The 23,468-nt window shown below is 41.0% G+C and overlaps 1 protein-coding gene across 4 annotated transcripts in view; it reads right to left on the bottom strand.

Annotated features, from left to right (window-relative positions):
* LOC136835960 (spondin-1-like) overlaps window positions 1-23,468 on the bottom strand; it is a 940,271-nt gene that overhangs the window by 23,306 nt on the left and 893,497 nt on the right. For all 4 annotated transcript variants that reach the window (XM_067099863.1, XM_067099861.1, XM_067099862.1 and 1 more), the window contains 3 exons: window positions 17,857-17,977; window positions 12,864-12,939; window positions 11,744-11,991 (listed from right to left, as the gene is read on the bottom strand). In XM_067099863.1, the coding sequence (XP_066955964.1) occupies window positions 11,744-11,991; window positions 12,864-12,939; window positions 17,857-17,977 (445 nt within the window). The remainder of the gene's footprint in view (window positions 1-11,743; window positions 11,992-12,863; window positions 12,940-17,856; window positions 17,978-23,468) is intronic.

Below are 23,468 nucleotides of genomic sequence, written 5' to 3'. Positions count from 1 at the left end.
CATTAAAGGATTGTTATTACCCTTCTCTTTTCTTCTCTTTTACAAGTTGTTATTGTATTGTTAAAAGCTTATGATAAAGTAGTACAGTATACTGTACTCATTCTCTCTCAAGTTTGGTACTGCATACAGAAATTGCTAAAACGTAATGTAAACTTTCTGAATTTGCCCATCCTGAAATGGCAAAGTTCATTGTGTTGACCAAGAACAAAAGAAAAGTAGTTGATGAAAGTAATTACACCTATGATTTTCATTCAAGCAATATACAGTAAAACTAGGAAAAGAATATTGGAGATGTGAGAAAAGAAGGCGCGTCAGCGAATCACATGGTAATGGAAAACAATGAGCCGAAAATTATTTATTTTTCTAGTGAGCACCTTCATCCAGCTTGATGTAGATTCGTTAAATGCTAGAAAGGCATTTGCTGAAATAAAGCACGAAGCAGTGGAAAAACATATAGCAGCAAGGAAGTTACAATGTATAACAGCAGCCAAGTTTACGCGAACTAACAGAAAATACTTGCTCAACTTCAGGTTGCCTATACTCTCAAGAACTATTCGAGATGCCGACAAAATTGTGGATTTCAGCTAATGCAGTGGTTAGACATAATTTTGAAATACCTGATGAATATTGTCGAGGATCAATAGCGCCATTGTACTAGTATTTGCATCAGAAAGTGCTCTTCAGGATATGGCATCCTATTGTCATTGGTCATGTGATGGAACTTTCAAAATTGTGCCAGAACAGTGGTTTCAACTGTTTTGCATTCTTGTACAAGTTAAAGGTAACAGCTTTCCATGGGTGTCTGCATTACTGCCGAATAAAACAAAGCAGACATATGAATTATTTTGAGCAATTGAAAATTATGCAGCCTAATGCAGATCCTGATATCATGGCAGATTTGAGGTTTCCAGTGCACAAGGAAGTTAATTTATCATTCCCTAATTCATCTGTTGTGGCATATTTGTTTCATTTGAGCCAATCATTGTTTCAAAAAATTACAGATTTAGGCTCAAAAAAATACTACATACAGACTGAGTTCTTTAATTCAGTCTTAAATTCAGTGTTTTTAGCATTAGCCTTACTCCCTGTTGAAGATGTTGAAAGAGGCTTATGAAGATTTAAAGAGTGATGAAGAAATGCCTGCTGAATTCATTGCTTCAACTTTGCGTGCATAGGCAGTGTGAGAAGGCGTGGTGCTAGATGAAGGAGAGAAGAACCGCACATTCCTGATAGGTGTATGGAATGTGGCATATAATTGGATCAATTTTAAGTGATCATAATAAATCATTAGTTATATCTTATATATTACTTTTCTTAAATGACTTTTAAATAATTTTCCACTGTATTTTACTTGTATCCTATCAATAAAATTCTCAGTGATTAGTTGATCTTGATATTCCCTTTTTTTATAATTTATTTACTGGTGATCATAATAAATCATTAGTTACATCTTATTATTTTCTTAAGTGCTTTTTAATACATTTTATCACTGTATTTTACTTGTATCTTATCAATAAAATTTAAAAGATTTTTTGCTCTTTATATTCCCATTTTTTATAGAGTTTATTTACTAGTGATCATAATAAATTGGACAAAAATGTCGCTGGACAGAAAAAACCGACAAAAGATGCAAGACCAAAGACATGGACTTAATTGTGATTGGGCTTGAAACTATGTCAGACGAAAAGGCATAGCATCCTTTCTGATTTGCTGGGTGTTCAACAGGTATGATCATTCTGAATCAAGGACCCTGGTGGCTGAAGTGACTGCAGGCGTCTGCATTACCACCTAAAGGACTTGATCTTCAATTCTGAATGCTGGCCGATTCCTTGTTAGTTCTGGCCAATGCCAAGAAGCGCATCCAAGTGCATCATTTCATTTGACTTCATTGATGATCAAATGGGCGACCTCCACAGCTGAAGTGGTGGACACAGTATGTTCAGGCGAAATTTCGCAAGGTCAGGGTATTGGTCTGCCCAGCTTTCAGGAAGAGCCTGTCAGACAGGTATTAGGACTGGAATGTGGTCATGACAGACCACATTTTCCTCCATTTTACCTTTGGGACGTTGCCCATAGATCCTTGGACATTTCCTTGGGTTCTGTGGTGGCTCTTCAGCAGTCATGTACAGCAGTTCACCCAGCTCCTGAAGGAAGGTGGATAGGTGTCTGACTGCCGAAGGTTGTGTGTGTGTGTCCCTGTCCAGTGGTGTGTGGGTGTGTGTAGCAAGCCGTCACATACTGGATGGGCATGCATGCAGGTGTTCTAGATGACTGAGTATCCTATCTATAATCTAGCTCAGTTTGGATAATAGATGCCAGTCTTACCTTCTCTAGTAAGGGAGAGAGGGACTGACAATGAATAAACCCATATTATCTCTGACAATATGGGTTCATCCCAGACTTTCTTTGAATCAATGATGTCCATCCCATTAACTGAAGGCTCAGAAGTCTGGCAGTTGAACATCACATATGTTCAACAGATCAGAGGCATGGGTCTCCTTCCTATGCTCTTACATGACCAGGAAGAGAAGCCCAAAGGTGAGGTGAACTACCTATCCAGTTCAGAGATTTGCTCAGAATCCTCCCACTAGAAGTAAGAGTCTCATATGTAAAGACCAAGGTTTGTATACAAGTAGGAACAAATGACAAATTTTGAAAGTAATTTGTATTTTTCCTAACATACAAACCTGAGGTCTTACATAATTGGCCCACCTCATAGCCACCCCTCGTTGCTACCTGGGCCAAAAGATAAAGTGTAGTCGTGCCGATTAGGATGAGGGCTGCTCTCCCCTACCATTGGCAACCAAACTACCAATAACCACCTTGTTTTTTTAGTTAACCAGCCGGTTGAACTTGCGCTGAAAGTAAATCCCATGGTAAAGACCTCAGGTTTGTATGTCAGGAAAAATACAGGTTACTTAAATTTTTGTCATTTGGCAGACAAAGCAGAGGTACTTCCGAGAGTCCTGGTGCTGATGAATGAGTACTTGAAAGTATGCATCCTGAAGGGGTATTGAAAGTATGCAATCCACCTCTGCTGGAATTCCAACATCAAACTTGCAGTTTCCATTGTGAATCAAGTCTGCTGGTCTTATTCAATCCTGAGAGGTTGTGACTGATCCATCACCAGTTGCCTTCTACAAGGAAAATGCAGCTATAAATCCCAAAGCCCGATGATTTATGAATAAAATAGCGCCTTTCTCTGTCATTGCTTCCACTTCTGTCAACAAGGCCTGAGATTTCCACTAATCTGGAGGGTGAGTCAGGAACACATCAGTGTGTCCAGAAAGGGGAGAATGGACATCTTTGAACAGAAGCATGTATCCTTCCTGAAGGAGTGATACAACCCACAGCTCTGCTTCTTGTTGCTTCCACTTTACCTAATGGCAGGACAAGCAGCTCCACCCACTTGTGGCAGTGGTGTGGCAGTAGGGAAGGGAAATTGACATTTTCAATGACTTCTTCCTTTCTTCCCTTTCCCTCACTTCTTGGAATGGCTGGAGAAGGGAGGATGAAAGGGCTGTGAAAGCTCCCTGTCCTTCCTGGAAGAGGAAGAAGATTGTTACTCCTGTCTGGGCTTCTGAAGCTAGGGTTTCCTCAGCACACCATATGTCAAGGGCTATGCTGAACCTAAGGTTTCAGAGAAGGGTGCCTTCAGCCCCTGGGAGGGTTTGAAGGACCCTGCATGACTGAATACAGAGTTCTAAGAGTCCTCCCGATGAAGCAGAAAATAAAAGAGGTGAACCCAACAACAAACTATTCCACAGAAAGAGTCTACTTTCATGAGACACTTAACAGGAAAGCAAGGTGAGAATACTCTCTTTCATTCACAGAACCAGATACATCAGGATACCTGGAGTGCCAAGTATGTAAGGGCCTACACAGCATTGAAGAGGAGGCCCTCCTGATGGAGTCTCTCGAGGGGGAGGTTGTTTGTCTGATGAATCCAACTAGAGAGAAGCCACCACGTCCTCCAACGTGTAGTCCTCGGCTGCGTGAAAGTGGCAGAAAGGAATTGCTCAATCAGCTGGAGACAATGGCACTGAAACAATGGTTTCACCCCCCTAACATGGTGCTGGCCAGAGACTAACTCTGTTTATGAAATCATGAACAGTGTGAAATATCCTTCTTACAACACTGCTGTAACTTGGCCTGAAGGGGTTCCAGAGTAGGTCTCTCAATACCTGAAGAATCTTCAGAAGTCTGAGGTACTTCCTCTCCTGGAGAGGAGGAGGCCAAACCAAACTTCTGCTACCTCTCTTACTCCCATTTCCGTCCAGTACTAGATGAGCTTCTCAGTGGAGAAGGCAGACAGGCGCTACAGTTCCACAATACGAACAAAGTTTGGACCTTGACATAAAGCACCTCAGCTCCAATACAAAGTTGCAACCAAGTACGGAACCAAGGAGAGGAGTGAGAGTTGCACTACCTCTCTCTCATGCCTGTGTGGTGAATTGTGTCTACAGGAGGTAGAAGAGATCAATGGGGATCTTAATTCAGTGAAAAAGCTCAGATTGCAAGTGCACCGGTGAGTGCTAGTGTGCCAAGCGAAAAGTATATACAGGACTCTTTCTACATCCCCCTGAAGATGGATGTGAGGGAGAGCCTGTCCTATTCTCACCTGTGTATAGCCCAGGGACTGAGCATGGTATGCAAAGCAAACAGGTTGTGCAAACTCACCTCACTGAAACTCAGCACAGCTACTAGAGGGGGACGCTACTCCAAGCTGAAACCTGCACCTGGTCTGCAGATCCAGTTGGTAGAGGGAGCAAGGAGGCAGTCTTCGTGTCCAAGTGGGCATGCATTGTAGCTCTAGCCCTGTCTGAGCTTCAGTAATAACTGGCATGAACTGGCTCCTCTGCTCTCCTGCCATGATTGGAGGAAGTCCACCTGGACTCTTCCTGAAACTCTCCTTCCTATGCTGAGGAGAATCCAGGACAAGGAGGAGGAAAGACAATGACAGAACTAGGAGGATGACACTGACTATGACATGGAGAAAGAATAGCAAGAACACATCTTAATTTTTTCTGATTTTTTCCAACTTAGTAGTCCTGCATACTGGATGGGTGGTTGAGGCTGGTGGGTAGAAGCACAATAGTCATCACCACAGCAACTGCACGATCACCTGTATTTCTAAGAAACACACCAGAACTTCAGCAGAGCAGCAGACCAGGAAGGCAGCAAGTGACAGACTACCTGGAATATTAAAAAATGGATAAGTTTTACAGAAGTAGTCTAAGAAGAGGAATTCTCTATGGGCTTCCTCATCCTCAGATAGGGATGAATGGGTTTTGTAGGTTATGGGTTATTTAACCTTCCTAGGCAGGGAGAAGCCAGGTACAGTATAGGGGAAGAGGAATGGTTGTTGGTTGTAAGAAAGAAGAAAGAACATGATGGATTCAGCAATGGTAGTTGGTAGTAAGAAAGAAAGGACATGATGGATTCGGCAATGGTAGTTGGTAGTAAGAAAGAACATATGGATTCGGTAATGTCACTGGGGAAGTGATAACCCGGTATGAACTTGGCAAAATCTTCCTTGCCTTCCTCCTCCATTACTATACTTCTCCCACTGGGGTGAAGTCCAAGAACTCATTTGTCTCAAGAATTCTAACCCACAAACAAAACAACAAACAACACTCACCTGATCTTCGGTTGCTGGAGATGGATAAAGTCTGCCGCAACAACCACAACACGCAAACAACCACAAACACAACAAGAAATACAAAAAAGAAACAGAAACACACACAAATAAACAGCACACAACAAGAAAACCAACAACTCCCAGAAAAGCATCGACAAAAACTGTCCCACACAAGAACCACTGACCGGCACTAGCTCTGACTAAAGACCTTCCAAAAACCGAAAAATCTCTCACACATATTCCACAGACAGACAGCGCCCGTAAACAAACCAACGACCTCATCCCTCTTCCAACAACCGAAGCACTCACTTCACGACAATTACTCTCTCTCTCTCTCTCTCTCTCTCTCTCTCAAAACGTTGGGAAATGCTAAATAAAACAAATTTATTCATCCCTCTATATTTCTCCCCTTTTAGCATTTCCCAACCAACACCTTTCACACCTCTTTCAAATCGCTTATACATAGAACAACACCCATGGATGCTCACTAGCAGGTCCCTCTAGATCGCGTTCGCGCACTCCAATCATTCTCTCAGAATCATTTTCTCTTCTAGCAACATTCAAACTCATCTTCTCTCCATTCTCTCTCAGATTACGCTATCTTCTTCACTATTACCACTCTCAGCAATTTCATCCACAATCTCATCTATACCCTCTAACTCGTTCCCAAATACCTCCCCCAATTCTTCAACTAACCCATCCCATTCGCTCATTGACCTTTCCAATTCTTGCAACGATTCATTCATGCTTTCAATCACTCGTATATTACTGCTACGCTCTCTTTACTCTTACACTTGCCACCTCCAACCGTTCACTTACCCTACCACGTTCAGTCAACTCAGTTATATCAAACCCGCATATGCTATACTCGTTCTATTCATACCATCCCATTCATCCCATTACACGCTTTATCACTCATTTCACTTTGGCACTACACCTATCACACAACTACGATCATTCCGTTCACTTACGTTCTTCCCTTTCTTACGTTTTCTGCCATACTCTATCAAAACAATTGCTTCATGCACTTTCGTCCCAGTCTTTCCAGCAAAGCCCCCTCATGCAACAACCCTCACGTACATGCATCGCATCGCAGACCGCTTGCATCCTGGAGGAGGATCCACCCATTTGAACCCCTTCACACTCAGTTTTGGTCGCTGTCACAGTCACCCTCTTTCGTCTACACACACTTGATACATGCCCTTCCATTCCACATTCGTCACACTTCGCTCTGGTTCTGGAACACATTCTCGCATAATGCCCTCTTACCACAGTTGCCACATATTACATTCACTTTCGGGTACCCCTACAACCATTAGCAATATGACCCACCTGTCCGCACCTGTAGCATTTAACCCCCTATCTTCGTATTAATCCCTTACCAAATGTCGGTTGCCCACACCAAAACACGCCTCCTAAAGCCCACCTACACCTCATTCTTTGTATGTCCTTCCTTTCACATCTAAAACACTTCTTCACTTCCACTCATCGACCTTCCCCTTTGTACACTAATATCCCTAACCCGTCCAACCGTTGTTCCCTTACAAACCCATCATTCGTCCTCCCTGGCACCTCCACATTACTTGCTCTTACACACTCCTATCTATTACACTACGGCCATTCTCATTGGGCCCCTCAACACTTCATCCCTAAAGCTCCGAACTCTGGTACCTTCTCATCTACCCCAGCCCTTACACTTACACTTCTGCTCTCTTTTATAACCCTGTCAAGCTCATAATCTTCTACATTTCCAAAAATTTCTCCCCAAGTCAACCTTCATTCGTCCATCTTTTCTTCTCCCTTCCCTTAAGTTCACAAATTCTCTAACTCCATCTGGCACTGTCCCTAACAACTTCCGTACTAACTCCTTACATTCATCTATCCCATCATCCCCAAACTTCTTCCTTGCCAACGTCTCAGCCTACAAGCCATACAGTGACAAGGTTTCCCCAGCTCATTCTTGCCTCATCAAATTCATTCTTCTCTTATACTTAACACACGCTTTCATACGCTCGCTTGCTCAACTAATCTAGCTTTCACCTTGTCATACTCAACATCTCCCACACTCATAATAACCCTATACATGTCGTAAAACCCAGTCAAATACTCTCCTAATTCTCGTGCCCATACTCTCTTTACTTTCCCCCATACTTATCCTGACAAAACCTTTCATACTCCCTAAAGAAATCATGCACATCCTACTTCCATACTCATTATACTTTTCACACCGGTACCTCCCTCACATACATAGCCTTTCTCACTTCTTTCTCTTTCACTCTCACTCTCGCTACTTTAGCTCTGTCCTTTCATACCCTCTTCGAATACAAAGAGTCCACTTCTGCACTTACATTCATCTTACTCATTACACTCTTCTTCCCCCTCTTTTATCCACTCACCTCCATCCACCTCACTATCACTACTGCCCTTCACCCCCTCCTTCTTTCCTGCCTTTCCCACTTCTTTCCCTTCTTACCAGTTTCTTTCCTTTCCCTTCTTCCCTTTTTCTTCCCTGACTTATCCTTACTTTCCCTCTGTTCCTTCCCTGCTTTTCATTCCCTTTTCCTTACCCTGCCTCTCATTCCCTCATTTCTTACTTCCTATTCATATCACTTTCATCACTCACGCTTCCATTCACTTCTTCTCGTTTTCTTTCTCTTGCCCCTTCACACGTTCCAGAGAACCTGCCTCCAACAGCCCTTCTCCAAAAACACCCTTGAACATACCTTTCACCATTTCTTCCACACCTTTCATCATTCCCCTCCAACTTTTATCCATCCTCTTCCATCCTCTCTTCTGACTCTTTCATCTCCTTTCATTTCTTCTTTTGCACTTCTTAGTATTCCCTCCACCTCCTCCAACTGACTCCTCAATCTCTCATTCACCCCTCAACCACGTGTTCCTCTCTCCAACCTTACCAGTTCCTCTTCCATCCTTCTCTTCAGTCACACTACCAGCCACCACCTCAATTGCAGCTGGTGTACCAGCTGCCCTACGTTGGGCGCCAAATATTATGTGGCGGAATTCTAGAACTCCACAAACAAAACAACAAACAACACTCACCCTGATCTTCGGTTTGCTGGAGATGGATAAAGGTCACACAGCAACCACAACCGCAAACAACCACAAACACAACAGGAAATACAAAAAAGAACAGAACACACACACAAATAAACAGCACACACAACAAGAAACCAACAACTCCTAGAAAAGCATACGACAAAACTGTCCCACACAGAACCACTGACCGGCACTAGCTCTGACTAAAGACTCCTTCAAAACCGAAAATCCTCACACATATTCCACAGACAGACAGCGCCAGTAAACAAACTAACGACCTCATCCCTCTTCCAACGGAAGCACTCACTTCACGACAATTACTCTCTCTCTCTCTCTCTCTCTCTCTCTCTCTCTCTCTCAAAACGTTGGAAATGCTAAATAAAAACAAATTTATTCATCCCTCTATAATAACCCGGTATGAACTTGGCAAAATCTTCCTTGCCTTCCTCCTCCATTACTATACTTCTCCCACTGGGGTGAAGTCCAAGAAGCTCATTTGTCTCAAGGAAGGGAATGAGTACATTCCTTCCCACTACATTTACAACAAAATATGCGTGGTCTACCTATATGGAAAACATGAAGTGACCACAAGCTGCCCATGACCCCCACACTAGCACTAGTCATGTTTTTTCTCCACAACTGAGAAAAAAAAAAGCCAAAGACAACAAAATAATAAAAGAAATACGCAACTATGGAAAAGGGCAAGAAGGTAATATAGGGAATACTGGTATCAAGCTACTCATTCAAAATCCAATGAGCACAAAGGGAAGAGCCAGCAGAAGCATCTTCTTGCAATGGCAGCCAAAACAAGAGTGAAGAGGCAAGTGAGGGGTGGCCCCTTTCTCCTCCATCTCCCAGTTAACTACCTTATACTCAAAAGCATCTCTGAAACCACACCAGCATTTGTTGGTTGACAAATACTGTATGGTTTTTGCTTACCAGAGCAGGAACAAAAGAGCAAGTACAGTATCTCTTCCAAAGGCAATATTAATAGTCCTATAGCAAAAAATGCTAATGCTACCTTTAATGAGGATGCCTTCCCAGCAAAAGTGTCCTAAATGAGTTCACCTCTATCAGGAGCAATGAGAACTCAAAATAATCCAAGCCAGGACCATTCATACTCTCCAGTCAGATACATCAACATAAATAACATTACAACTAAAATATCTCTATAGAAGCCCATATCCCTATGTTGAATTTGAGCAACTCAAGATATATAAATACAAGGGTTGTAATCATTTTACATGCCTGCATGAAACAGGATTCAGTAACTACTTCTATAATCTAAGATTAACCCTTAAGGGACGGCATAATTTATCAATGTGCAGCACTCCAGACCGGGGAAACTTTGAGGTCGGCAAAAAAAAAAAAAACATCAATGGAAAGAGACTGACATGTACATTCACACTGTATAAATAAAAAAATTCTAAAAAATTTTCCCTACCTTCTACGAGAAGTTGAAAATGACTATTTACAACCCCTTGTGGGACCTCATTTACAAGACAATCGTAAATTTTACCAACTTATATATGTTTTTTCTAATAAACAAATTCATTGTATTTTGTCAAATTATTATTACTGCTTACACAATATCAAAACAGATAAGAAATAAAAGCAGTAACAAATTTTTGGCATATTTGTTGTAAAATATTCATGTAAATTTACAAGAAGGAAGATTCAGTAACTTTTGTTTTACTTTTACATGCTTTTTCTAATATTTCTTTGCAAAATTACATTTACAACCGACATACTATCGTAAAAGACAAAAACAAAAAATAGCAGCAACCCCTTCGTATATTTACAAGCAAATTTACAAAAAGACTTGTGAGAGAGAGTGATGCAGTACTTTCCCCCTTGAAGTCACAAGCATTACTGATACTGGCCTAACTCTCAAGTCTGTATAAAAGTTGCCATTAGTGAATTTATAGCATATAGAAGTATTGGCACCTTTGTTTCGAATCATTATTACATAACAGTGGTGCGTAATTCTGCTTCACACTGAAGCTCAATCCGTCCACCTCCCCAAACCTGTTTTACTTCACACTGAGGCTCAATCCGTCCACTAAGGGTTAAAATATGCACTCATTCACTATGCCACCCATCGATGACAAAAGTAAAGATGGAGCAAGTATAATTTGCAACACAACCCAGTTATATTTGATACTGAATTACAAGGCTGTAGCCATTACTTGAGAGTTCATGGTATTGCTAAAAATTGTCTTTTTGAGTTGTTGTCCCATTCCAACTGCAATGATGATACATGTCTTTCAGATTTTTGTCTATGCAATAGCATGATACTTAAAATTCAACCCCCCCTTTTTAAAGTACTGTACAGTTTTATCTTTTTTTTCACCCTTGAATTTTTTACATTACTATGTATTACCTTAAATTATTATTATGGTGATGTAGCAACTGAAATGTTACTTATGGATGTTACCTATCTGTCAATTTACCTTTATTTTTTTTCATATAATGCATATGCCACATTTGATTTTGATGCACTGAAAATAATCCCAAGGTATTATTTACTTTGCAGTGTAATTTCAATGCAGTACAAATACCCAAAGATGATTTACCATAATGAAATTGCAAAAATCATTTTCATTGAGAGATATTTCTTGTTTAGAATTAAATGGTCATAAATGAACTGAAGTAACTGCTGGAGTTCAATTTGTCAGTTGTTATGGGTCAGCAATAGGAACAGTTTATTTTTTGTCTGGGTAAGACATCAGGAAGATACAAATGGATGCTTTTAAGTTAACTAACTTTCTGTTGAGGTAAAAAATAACAATCATGTTGTACATGCATTCTAACTTTATCCTAGGAATAACACCTTATGGTTTAAGCAGCTTCCCCAGTAATCTGGTTGCTCCAGGTTACTGTACTTTTAACTTTTATCCTGTGTGCATTACTGTACTGAAAAGTCTGATGGATGAAAATTACTTTCCTATATATCTCTAAATAACTACCTGTATACAAATACACAGCCTGTGTAGAATTAAATACAATACTTAAAAAGCAAAATTAATTATCCTATGTACTGACCTTTGTGCCATCATCAAAATGGTCATCAGGAGACCCATGTAAATAAATATGGCCTCCATAGGTTTCAGGACCATGTGGATCTTCTAAAGGTGGTGGATTAAAAAGGGCAGGAGCAATGTACTCTTCATAATTTTCATAACGTGAGTGTGAGTGATGCTCCTTAGGCTTGTGATGGGCGTCAGGTTCAAAAGGCACTAAAGGCTCGTCGCGTCGTAAACTCATGCTCTTGAGGCCATTGTAGCCATCATCTGAAAGTACGTGATTAAGATATGAAGATGTCAAATTAAGAACAGTATCAGAATGACAGAAATTATTCTCATTAGAGTGGAAAAAGTTGATATTTTGAGTAAACATGTTTTGCTGAAGAAAATCATGTTACAGATTTTATTGTTTTGCACTCTGCAAAAATAGTTGACTGTAAACAATTTTAAAGTTAAATTTTTTTTGTATTATACATGTGAACTCAGGTTTTTTCACCATAACATTTTCCTGTCCTAATTCTCTGAGTTTTAATTCTGATTACTTTTATTTTAAATAACTGAAAATTGTGCCTAATCAGTGCAAAGAGCTGCTACAAATATGGGACTTTGACATTTCACCCAACATAAGATTATCAGAAATGGTGACTTTAAACTATGGATAGTTTGCCTGTACAAAGTTGCATGTGAGGTTGAGGCAACCTATAATGTGCCAGATCCACTACCTCACTCAGCAAAAGGGCAGCATTTTTGTTGGTTATTTCAAAGAATATTTTGCTCTTTTCATTAAGACTAGTTTGAAAATAAATGTGTATAGTGCTAGTTCTTAAGAAATGGTAAAAAAGTAAGATTTCGCTCATTTATTTCCAACATAACTTTAGTTTGCAAGATTACGGTCACACTGTAAGTCTCATATGTTGCCCTAAAGATTTCCTCTTAAATGAAAACTGAAAACTAGAGGAAAGTAAAACTGCGCAGGTTGAACTGAAGTGAGAAGCGTACAAAGGGAATGGAAGAAAATACCATACAGTAATTGGTTATAGGTTGTTTTCAGTTACCCTTTTAGGACAGTTGGATCACTGCAAAGAACCTTTAGTACCATCTAATACTGATTATTTCTGGTCTAAAACATTAGAACTTACTGCATTTAGGTTCATTACACTTCTTAGTCTTCTTAAGCCTCCTTGGACATCTTTTGCCATTATTCTGTGGATGAACCTAGAAAATACAAGGCTAAATTTAGTTAATGACAAATATACAAAGCAGAAAAGAAAGAAATGTTACATTTAATCCACATGTGACATACAAAAAATGCTACAGCAGTCAAGGAGATAATGAATACTGTACTGTACATATAAATCTGGACTGAGGATGAAGTATGTTAAGTAAAAACTTTATTAAATAATGGATGTAATGGATCTTGGCTAGGACCATTAAATGGTCTTCAGAAACACACATACTGGCATTTTTTTTAAACCTTAAAATTCTTTGTGTTCCAAAGTAAAAGAAATGATAAAGTCCCCACAACAACAGTTGTAAAGAATTAACAAAAACTGCCTGTCTGCACTTCTGCATGTTTGAGCTACCTGCATAAGAAATATAATTCAAAACTTTTCTTCTTAAGGATGATGATGATGATGATGATTATTAGTTTAACCAGACCACTCAGTCTAAGTACTTGAAGTGTCATAGGACTGGCCTTCCCTAGCTGCCAGCAGTAAATGGTTTAAGTGATTTACAGTATTGCACATTGTGTAAAGATGTATAAATTTATGATGTCCTGCAGTTCCTGAATGATTTTCATTAAGGTGTACAGTACTTATATAAATCTGGTTGAATTATCATTATATTTATTATTATATTACTACTGCAGGCAGTCCCCGGTTATTGGGGGGGGTGTTCCATTCTGAGGGTGTGATAACCGAAAACCGCTGATTTCGGCACTTTTTCGGCGGTGGCGCCGAGTTTTGGTTATTGGCGCCTCTGTTAGGTATGTAACGGCGCCAATACCCAATTATCGGTGCTGATAAGTGGAAATCGGCGATTTCGTTGCTAGACAAGTGCTGTAAAACCGGATCGCCGTTAACCGAGCCAGCCGTTAACAGGGGACTGCCTGTAATTACTATTATTATTATTAATGTTCTATATTGTATGATTTTTATTTTCTTATTTTATCTTCTATTTTACTTTCAGATCTCTATCATAATGGACAGGAATGGACTCCTGTGCGACACTTTCACCAGAACCTCAGTGTGAGTGATGTCGACCTGCTCATCAAGCTCACATGTTAATTTTTGTGCAAAAATTTTATTGTGAATGTTATGTTGCTGGTGTTGATCATTCAAAAGTTGACAGCTCTCAATCTCAAGGGAGGAATAATGCGAGTTGCTTGTCCTCCTCCAGCAACTCATCCACCTTGGGACTGAGCAACTACAGTGGAAGACTGCACAGCAGGTCCTCTCCTTCCAGAAGGCAGGAAGGCAGATGGTGCCACAAGAATAAGAAGCATGCCAACAATCTTTGGTGTCATGGGAAGAGGCAGGACAGGACACCTATTTGAGTTGGGCCAGTTGTGGCAGTAACGGGAGCAAGAGATTTCCCTCTGGCTACAGGAACTCCTGGGGGAGACAGAGGTCTCCTATTCCCCAGTCAGAATGTGTGCCATTTGAAGCACAGATCATCTCCAGCCAGATCCTCTTCCCTATATCTCCCTCCAACTCCCTTTTCTTTTTCCCTCTCGAGCATCTAGCAATGACGAGGGCAATACAAGACTATGGCGGTACATCCAGAGTCAGAGAAGTGAGCACTGAGGCAGAGCCCACTGGAGTGGCACGGTTCGTTTTGGCAGCAGGGGATGGGGCAGGACAAGACGGAGAACCATCTGACATGGACAGTCAGGAAGAGACGGTTTTGGCCAAGATGTTGATCTTGGAGGCAGAACAGGGCTTCTGGGAAGTCACTGCCCTAATCTGATGGATCCATGGCTTCAGTGCCACCATTGCTCTCATGGCTGGAGCAGTGGCAGCTGCCACTCCAAAAATAAGGCAGGTGGTGAAGTTGGCCTGGTACACAGTTTGATTCTCGAGTGAGAGACCAGTTGCTTATGGCTTAAGAGCATTAAGTTTATTTTGCCAATTTGTTTGCTGAAAACTTAGATTTAAAGTTCATGACCTCTACTCTGATTTTTGAAAGGGGTCCCTCTGCTGCTGAAACAGAGAAGGTACTATCCTGGAGGAAGCCCATCTAGCCCATGCCTCCCTAGATGCAGCCTTCTGTAAGTTGGGGAATAATATCCCCCTGGGGATAGGAAAGCAGCAGGGCAGGGCAAACCACTTGGAGCTGATGACCGTGAGGGGTAATACAGTCAGCTCCATGGTTGGATGTGTGTTGTCTCAGGGATCCTTCCTGAAAGAAATGAAGAAAGTGGTCCTTGCAGACAGTTGGCCTTCGATTAAGAGTATGGTAGCCCCGGTGGGAAAGGTTGTCACCTTTTTCACCAGCTTCCTTGCATTTGGGCCCAAATATGGACCCGAGATGGAGGGAGTCTTTCCTGTCACTGATATGGCGACAGGTCTCTCAGGAAAGCTGGCTGAACCTATGAAATAGACCTGTCACAGACTCCTCATTCTACTTATCCCCCCCCCCCAGGTGGTAGTGAAGGCCATCAAGATCCAGAGGGAGGACTTGAGGGATAGCTTTTTCTCCCGGGTGGCATCATTAAAGGTGGGCAGGCCAGTAGGATTCCCTCATCGAGATCGTTGTTGCAGAGGAGGTCAGGGGTCAACAATGCTTAGAGGCCCTTCCACAATTTAAATAGCATCAGGCAGGACAGTCGGCGCAATTCCCCAAGAAAGTGGATGCCAGTCGTTTCATTCCACCTAACCCTCACAGGCTAGACAGTGGAATAGGATGGGGAAATGGGGGGGGGAGATCCAGGTGAGACATCAACATCACCGTGGTCTGCCATGGGTGTACGGAGTACTGCGAGTTGCAGCAGAACTGTGGTGCAGAAGACTGGGTAGTACAGTATCAGTCCTGATGGACAGATACAAACACCCTTTCAAAGGAAACATTGACATGTTGGTCTTCCTTCTGTTCAACCAGTTCCAGAAGGTGATAAACAAGGTATTCATGTCACAGGGCCTATGGATGACACTGGTAGTTCCCAGGTGGCTGCATGCAGTGGTATGCAGACCTGCTGTCGATGCTGGTAGATATCCCATGAGAGCTTCCCAATCGTAGACGTTCCTGGTACAACCACAAATGAGGAGATACCAGAGTGGCACACATCCTCCTCCTTCATAGGTGGAGGCTATCTAGCAACTCTTGTGAAAGAGACACTTGTCTGCAAAAACAGCAAAGGAGATGTCAGTGGTTAGCAGACTTCCTGGTTTACCCAAGGCTTAAGAAAGGACTCTCGGTGTCAGCAGTAAAGGAATATAGAGTGGCCCTCTCACAAGTGTTCAGACCCAGAGGAATTGACCTGTCTGCATCCTTGAAGCTATAGGTGCTCATAAAGGGCTTCAAACAGTCATGCCCTGAGGGAGATTAGGGCCACAAGTGGGTGGGCCCCCGCCATAGCTCCTGAAGGATGCATCAGACAGAGAGTTTACAGTTAAAGACAGTTTTCCTGTTGGCCTTAGTCTTGGCCAAGAGGGTAGAGGAACTACACTGTCTATCTTATATGGTCTCCCACTCGGCAGGTTGGAATGCTATATATTTTCATGTGTACTGGAATTTATCGCCAAGACAGAACCCTACTATTCCGGACCTAGGTTTTGAAGGGCTCACCATACCTTCCCTATGGGACTTCGTAGGGAGTGAAAGAGAGGAGATATGCTTCCTATGTCCTCTTAGGGCAGTAAAGTGTTACCTAAAAAGAACGGAGGCCCAATGACCAGATGCAAAAGAGTAAAGGGAAAAAGGTGTCAAAGAATACCATCTGAAAAAGGGGGGTATAAGAGCATGCAGTGCCAACCAGGGAGAGGAGGTCCTCCCGGAGAATGTGAAAGCTCACGATGTAAGAGTCTTAAGATGTATGTTCTTTAGTACCTTTGTGACCCAAAGGGGAAAAAAACTTGTCGACTTTGTAATCCATGGGGATGAAGAGTCGACAAGTTCTGTGGGTCCAGTAAGGAGGTGTTCCACCCCAACCAACACAGACAAGTTGTCAGATGAGTTTGGTCTCTGGTTCACTGGGTAGTCTGAGGGCAGATGGTGGGGGTCACAAGTGGTGTGGAGGATGGTGTGAAGGAATGTTGATGGGACAGGTAGGGGTGGCCCTGAGTAACCCACGGGGCACCCCACCTGTTAATCTTCACCCTCCCTCCTAAAGGGTGAGTTTCCACATGTGAAAAGTGAAGGTCTGTTTCCTTGTGAGGAAAAGTGACAAATTTTAAAAATTAATTTGTAATTTTTTGATAAGTTAATTTGCATTTTTCATAGGTACACAAACCATAATTTTTCATATAGAAACCCACTTTTGCTACCCCATCTTCAAGGGTAAGCTACCTACAAGAACTTACTGTACATAGAAAAAGAGGAAAATATGTTTCAACAAAAGGATTAGAAATCCAAGTTTTTAAATTGAATAAAATAAGTAAAAGCTTCACAAGTCGTCAATATGATTGCCTACATATGATTCCCCAAAGCTATTTACACCTTGATGTTTTCAACACATTAATCAGTTATTAGAATGGATTTACTGAATGAATATTATTGATAATCCTTTATATAAAACTCAAGAGTTAGTTGCTTTTAGATATGCTGATGATGTTTAGATATATACTGTAATGTCATAAATATACTACTAGTTTAGTGTAAAATCTAAAATTTCAATTTGTGTAAGAGGATTTTGATGTTCTTGTCTTCAACCATATCCATTTTCAAGATGCTACTTTAATGCGTACCAACACTGTACCTGTTCATCAATAAAATTAGAAACCTGTTTTTAGAAGTTTTATTCATAAGGGATTTAGAAGTTTTATTCATAAGGGATTATAATTAAGTTCTGGAATTGTGGGGACTTCTGGCAACAAGATGACATGGCTGTAAAGTAAGTTCAAGCCAAGAACTATGTGCTATGTTTTAACCTTTAATATTAGCTTTGAGCTCTAATAGTTATCCACCACTTACCTTTATCATTCTTGTCTTCTCTTTTCTACCTCTGCCACAAGTTGCAGAACATGGAGACCATTCTGACCATTCTGTCACCATACAGTCCACTTTCTCTCCAATAATGGCACTGGGACCAGGGCTACAAAAGAAAAAAAATCATGGATTAAAGCAAAAGCATTAGTACAGTATATGCAAACATTTTTAAATTTCTAATACTGTACCATCTCTCCCACTGTCCTGGATGTATTACTACTAACTGAAAATTAATCAACCAGTAACTAAATATGGGACAATGCAGTACAGTTCACAAAGACATTAGAGTACTGTGTAGTCTAATATTAGTACCAAGCCTAACTACAGTAATGCCACCTTCTCAGCAGGGCAAAACAGTTCATGGTTTGCAAAGATGAAACTTTTATGAACATGGCAGGTGACTGACATATTAAGCAGAAACAGAGTCAACTTGCGCTTGCTACAGTGTTTTATCTATGAAAATGAGATGCAGAAACCTGTTTACCAATGTAACAAACAAAATGGATTAAAAATAAGCAAGGTCATCCACCAAAAGTTTTTATACTTCAAAGCCTCATTGTTGAAAGAAGCCCATAGACAAATAAGGTAATTTACAAAGAACAAGGGGGAAATGACATTTTAAGCACACAATAATGGAATATTTACCCAATTTATGACTGAAATGACAAATTTTTAATTAATTTGTATTTTTCATAACTAGCAAACCTGTGGTCGTAGCGTAAAGATAAATTCTTCTAGCGCCAGCTGGAAACTGGTGAAAAACATCTAAAATTGTAGAACAAGGAATTGGAGGCAACAGGTTTGGCCAATGGGATAACAGAAGAGGCATCAACTGACCTTCTCTCACCAATGATGCCATGATGCATCTAGTTTCCTCCAGCCCAGGTGACCAGAATAAGGGGAGGCAAGAGGTGGGCAGATACATTAATATAAGACCGCAGGTTTGTTAGCTATGAAAAATACAAATTAAAAATTTTTCATTTGTTCATATGTGGAACAAACCTGGGTCTTAATGTAAGGATAGACTCACTTTTAGTGGGAGGAAAGAAAGTCATGAACTGACAGGAGGTTCAGCTCACCTAGTCTCACTTCCCGCTAAGTGAAGGCAAAGGAAGGAGATGTAAGCCTCTATCTGTTAGATAAATAGTGTAGCAGACACCCAGACTACTGGGCTAATACACAACGTGAAGAGACATATATTAGAGGAAGTTAAAGAACTATAGAACTATATCTTTTAAGACAACAAACCTAGGTTAGCCACCAATTCTGTTTGTTATCGTTCCTCTCTCCTCTTGTTAGAGAGAGGAAGGACTAGCTTCTGAGAGGATTTATTCATGTATGAATGCAATAAACTCAAACAGAATGGCCACTCACTCACCAGTATCTAACCAGTTCCAGCATATGATGGATCAATCTTCTCACTGCCCACCGGTAGAGATGGAAGGGGAAAGAGAAAAGGAAAAAGACCAGTCATCTCCTCATTCTCGCTTTCATACCATCATCTTAGGTAAGATACAATCTGTCCCACCAGGGGCACTTGGTGAGCTACTCAACTTGTTGAGCAGCCACCACTGGACCCAAGAAAAAAGTGTCCCAAGGACCTGTGGGCAACGTCCCGCAGATAGAAGGATGTGAAGGTGGTTTGGCAAAGCCAAGTACCAGCCTTCAAAATCCTATGAACAGACAAGTTCCTTTTGAATGCCAAGGAGGGGCCCAAACCCCTAAAATCATGTGCTCTTGCATGCGCTGTGTCATCTTTAGAGGCCGAAGAAGAACTATAAGCATGTCTGATGACCTCATGAAGCCAAAAGGAGATGGTATTCTTGGACACTTCTTTCTTGTTCTGGACTGTGGTAACAAAAAGTCTTCGACACCCAGGTCTGAGGTGATGAGCCCTTTCAGGTAACACCACAGTGCTCTGACAGGACATAAAAACAATTCATCTGGATTGTTATCAACAAAATCTCCCAGGGAAGGGATTGAAAAGGGTTCAGGTTCATCATGAGCTGAGAGATTTTGCATCTTGGCTATGAATTCTGGGACAAATTCCAAAGCTACAAACCTCCTACAGTGTTTAACACTAAAAGAGAGACCATGGAGTTCACCCACTCTCTTTGATGAAGTCAAGGCCAGTAAGAAGACTGTCTTGAGGGTCAGTTTCTGTCAGATGATTGTTGTAATGGCTCATATGGAGCACAAGTGAGACTGCTTAGTACCAAAGTCAGGTCCCAGCTAGGTGGCTTAAGTTCTCTAGGAGAACAAGATTACTCAAAACTTCTGAGCAGCACTGAGATTTCCCATGAAGAAGAGAGGTTTACATCTTTCAAACATAGGACTAAACCCAAAGCAGCTCTGTAGCTTTTGATGGCAAACACAGAAAGGCATTCCACCCAATGGAGAAAATAAGGAAATCAGCTACTTGCTGAACAGAAGTTCTGATCAGAGAGAAACCCCATCAACAACACCAATCACAGTACACAGCCCATTTTCCCTGGTACACAGCTGAGGAAGATCTTCTGAGGTAGCCAGACATCTCTGCCGCTGCTCTGCAAGAAAAGCCTTTTGCCTGCAGGAGATACTGGATAGTCTCCAACTATGAAGAGATAGGAATCCTATGACTGGTGATACAGTGTCTCTTGATGTGAGGTTGGCAGAGGAGGTTGTGCTATGGGGGAATTTCTCTGGGGGCTGCTGACAGCAGGGCTAGCAGATAAGGGAACCATTCTGTGTGAGGGCATGATGGATGAGGCAAAAGGGGGGGGAAAGGCGTAGTGTTGCTGTCCCCGTAGTGGTGTAGACCCGTCAGTGCACTTCATGCTGTGCTCAGTAAGGATTACTTAAGGTTCTTTGCAGGGCCCCTTTGGCCCCTAGCTTAACTCCTTTTATTTCTTTTACTCTACCTCTGTTCATATTCTCTTTCTCCCATCTTACTTTCCACCCCTTCCTAACAATTGATTCATAGTGCAATTGTGAAGTTTTCCTCCTGTTACACCTTTCAAACCTTTTTACTGTCTTTAAGTTCTCTTGCAGTGAAATGACCTCATAGGTCTCAGTGCTTGGCCTTTGGCCTAAATTCTACTCTATTCTATTATATTGTTGCTAAGGTTTGACAAGTTACTTTATAAAAATGGTACACCATTTTTTTTTGCCTGATGTTTGCAACTAAGCCTTTATAATGAATAAGCTTAGATTTGAGGCCTTCACATTCAAGACCAATAAGCAGGATGTTGAGGTCTTCACAATGAAGACCATGTCATGGTTGAAGTGTTAACCTATCAGCAGTTGAGCTGTTTACTGTTTGAAATTCAAAACTATTAAAGATAACCATATTTGCGCCATTTGATGTCATTCACAGACAAAGGTAAAAGAAAGACATGGAGTTTCCACCAAGCAGCAACTCTCAGTATGATTTCCTCATCAATCAATGGTGAAGGTTTACTTCAGGGAAACTGACTTGTCAACATATACTGTTGCTTTCTCAATCATAGCATGTCACAAATTGTGGATGTCTATAATTTCTAAACACAGCAGAGGATAAAATTTCTGGCTAATCAGAATAGTTTATATCCACCATTATTCCTCACCCCAGATACAGTGGTTACTGTTGGGTAATCCAAGTAGTAAGGGTACCCAGGCAAATCAGATATATGTAGCCATGCACAATGTAAATGAAATGAGTGAGTTCTTGCAGTCAAAAATATTTGGCTTCTCAGTTGTGAAGCTCTCTGCTCCAGATTCCAGCCACACTGGGCACCCTTGGACAGCTTATGACGGGTCGGCATCCTCTGACCTGCGGGCCACATCCAGCCCACGAGGGATGTCGTTCTGGCCACCAAATTAACACCTGGACACTAATTATCTAACATTTGTTACCTATTTTAAGGTACTGAGCGATCCTTATAGTAAATTTGATATCTTGGCCCTCTTCCAAGACACTGCATAGCTGTCTGGCCTGCACTCTCCAAAAAGTTGCCAACCCCTGGCTTATGATATCTCAAGAACAGATACCAGATTCTGGACAACTCTGGCATACTGTATTATGGAAAATTTGATTGGTTCAAGATAGGATGGGTCTTTGGTTTATATTTCCTGATAGAATATCACCAAGCAGACAGCAATGAATTATTTGTTAAAAACACACTGACTTGTAGGTGTTGGACATTAAGTAGTTGTGGCCATGGGTTTGTCATGTCATCAATAACACTTAAAGTTCTTTAAAACCTCAAGAGTTCACAGTTGAACAGGTGGTCATTATGTAGACAAATTGGACATTTTCCATCACCTGCAGTAACTTCTTGGCACAGAGTTGGCTGGTATCCACAGAAATTTTCAAATATCCAAGTTAATTTTTTTATGCACTCTTGTTCACAGACCTGTGGTTGAGATAGGCATCTTACTAATTTTGAAGTTATATTGCAGCAACAGGATCTACTCAACCATGGATACAGTGTTACATAAAAGACCTGGCATTATAACAATGTATGCAGTCTGGTCAAAGCACCAATCTGAAGAGTCAGAGTTTCAACTGTGACCACCATAATGTTCTAAACTCAAAAATTAAGCTCACATATTAGGGAAAGAAGCTGCTGAGGTATGCAGATTTTCAAGTTTCTGGATGAATATCTACACTGTGTTAGAGCCTGGTTTCTAGTCCTTAAAGAGCAGCTTGTACACTTATCGAGACTTGCATCAATGTTTGTCCAGTAGGTCCCTCTATTGTTCCGGCTGCATATTTCAAGCAAATCTTGTCTACAGTAAAACCGCCCCCACGAATAGCTAAAACCCGCGAATACTCAGAACCCCTCTAAAAACACTTAGAACTGCCTATTTTGATAGTTTAAAAAAAAAAAAAAACCTCTAAAAATTCTTATACCTGAGTATTTTAGTTTTATCACAAAAAGTGCATTTAGTCATGAAAACATGAAAATACAGTAATTAGTGAATATTTCTCAATGAAAAATACCGCGAATGGGTGAATTTTCTGTGAATAATGGGTAGATATGTTCCACAGAGGGGTCCGCGAATAGTGAGATCGCGAATATGGGGGTATACTGTACTGGAATAAATTACCTCAAAAATACTGTCAGAAATTCTGCTAAGTACTGATGGGAGGCATTAAACCATATAAAAGTATTTTTATTATGAAATAAAACAAATGATTTTGTATGTATCTGCAGGGTAAAATAACTAAAAAAAAAAAAAAAATGTTAGACGTTTGCACTTATGTCCAATCCCCCATAGGGATTGGGCATTTCATATGGTGCACTGTAGGCATTACTTAAGGTTCTTTGCAGCATTCCTTTGGTCTCTAGCTGTAACCTGTCATTCCTTTTAGTATACCTCTGTTCATATTCTTATTCTTCCATCTTACTTCCCACCCTCTCCTAACAATTTTGTTTCATAGTGCATAATTAAACTGCGAGGTATTCCTCCTGTTACACCTTTACTCTCAATTTCCCTTTCAGCACTGAATGACCTCATAGGTCCCAGTGTTGGCCTTTGGCCTAAATTTTATATTCCATTATATTCATTCCTTATGCCCAATCAAGAAATACTATATCACTAAGTTGCATCTAAGTAAAGAACAGTACATCTGT

This window comes from Macrobrachium rosenbergii, chromosome 55 (assembly GCF_040412425.1).
Source record: "Macrobrachium rosenbergii isolate ZJJX-2024 chromosome 55, ASM4041242v1, whole genome shotgun sequence".
NCBI lineage: Eukaryota > Metazoa > Arthropoda > Malacostraca > Decapoda > Palaemonidae > Macrobrachium > Macrobrachium rosenbergii.
This window is presented reverse-complemented; position numbering and strand designations above follow the sequence as displayed.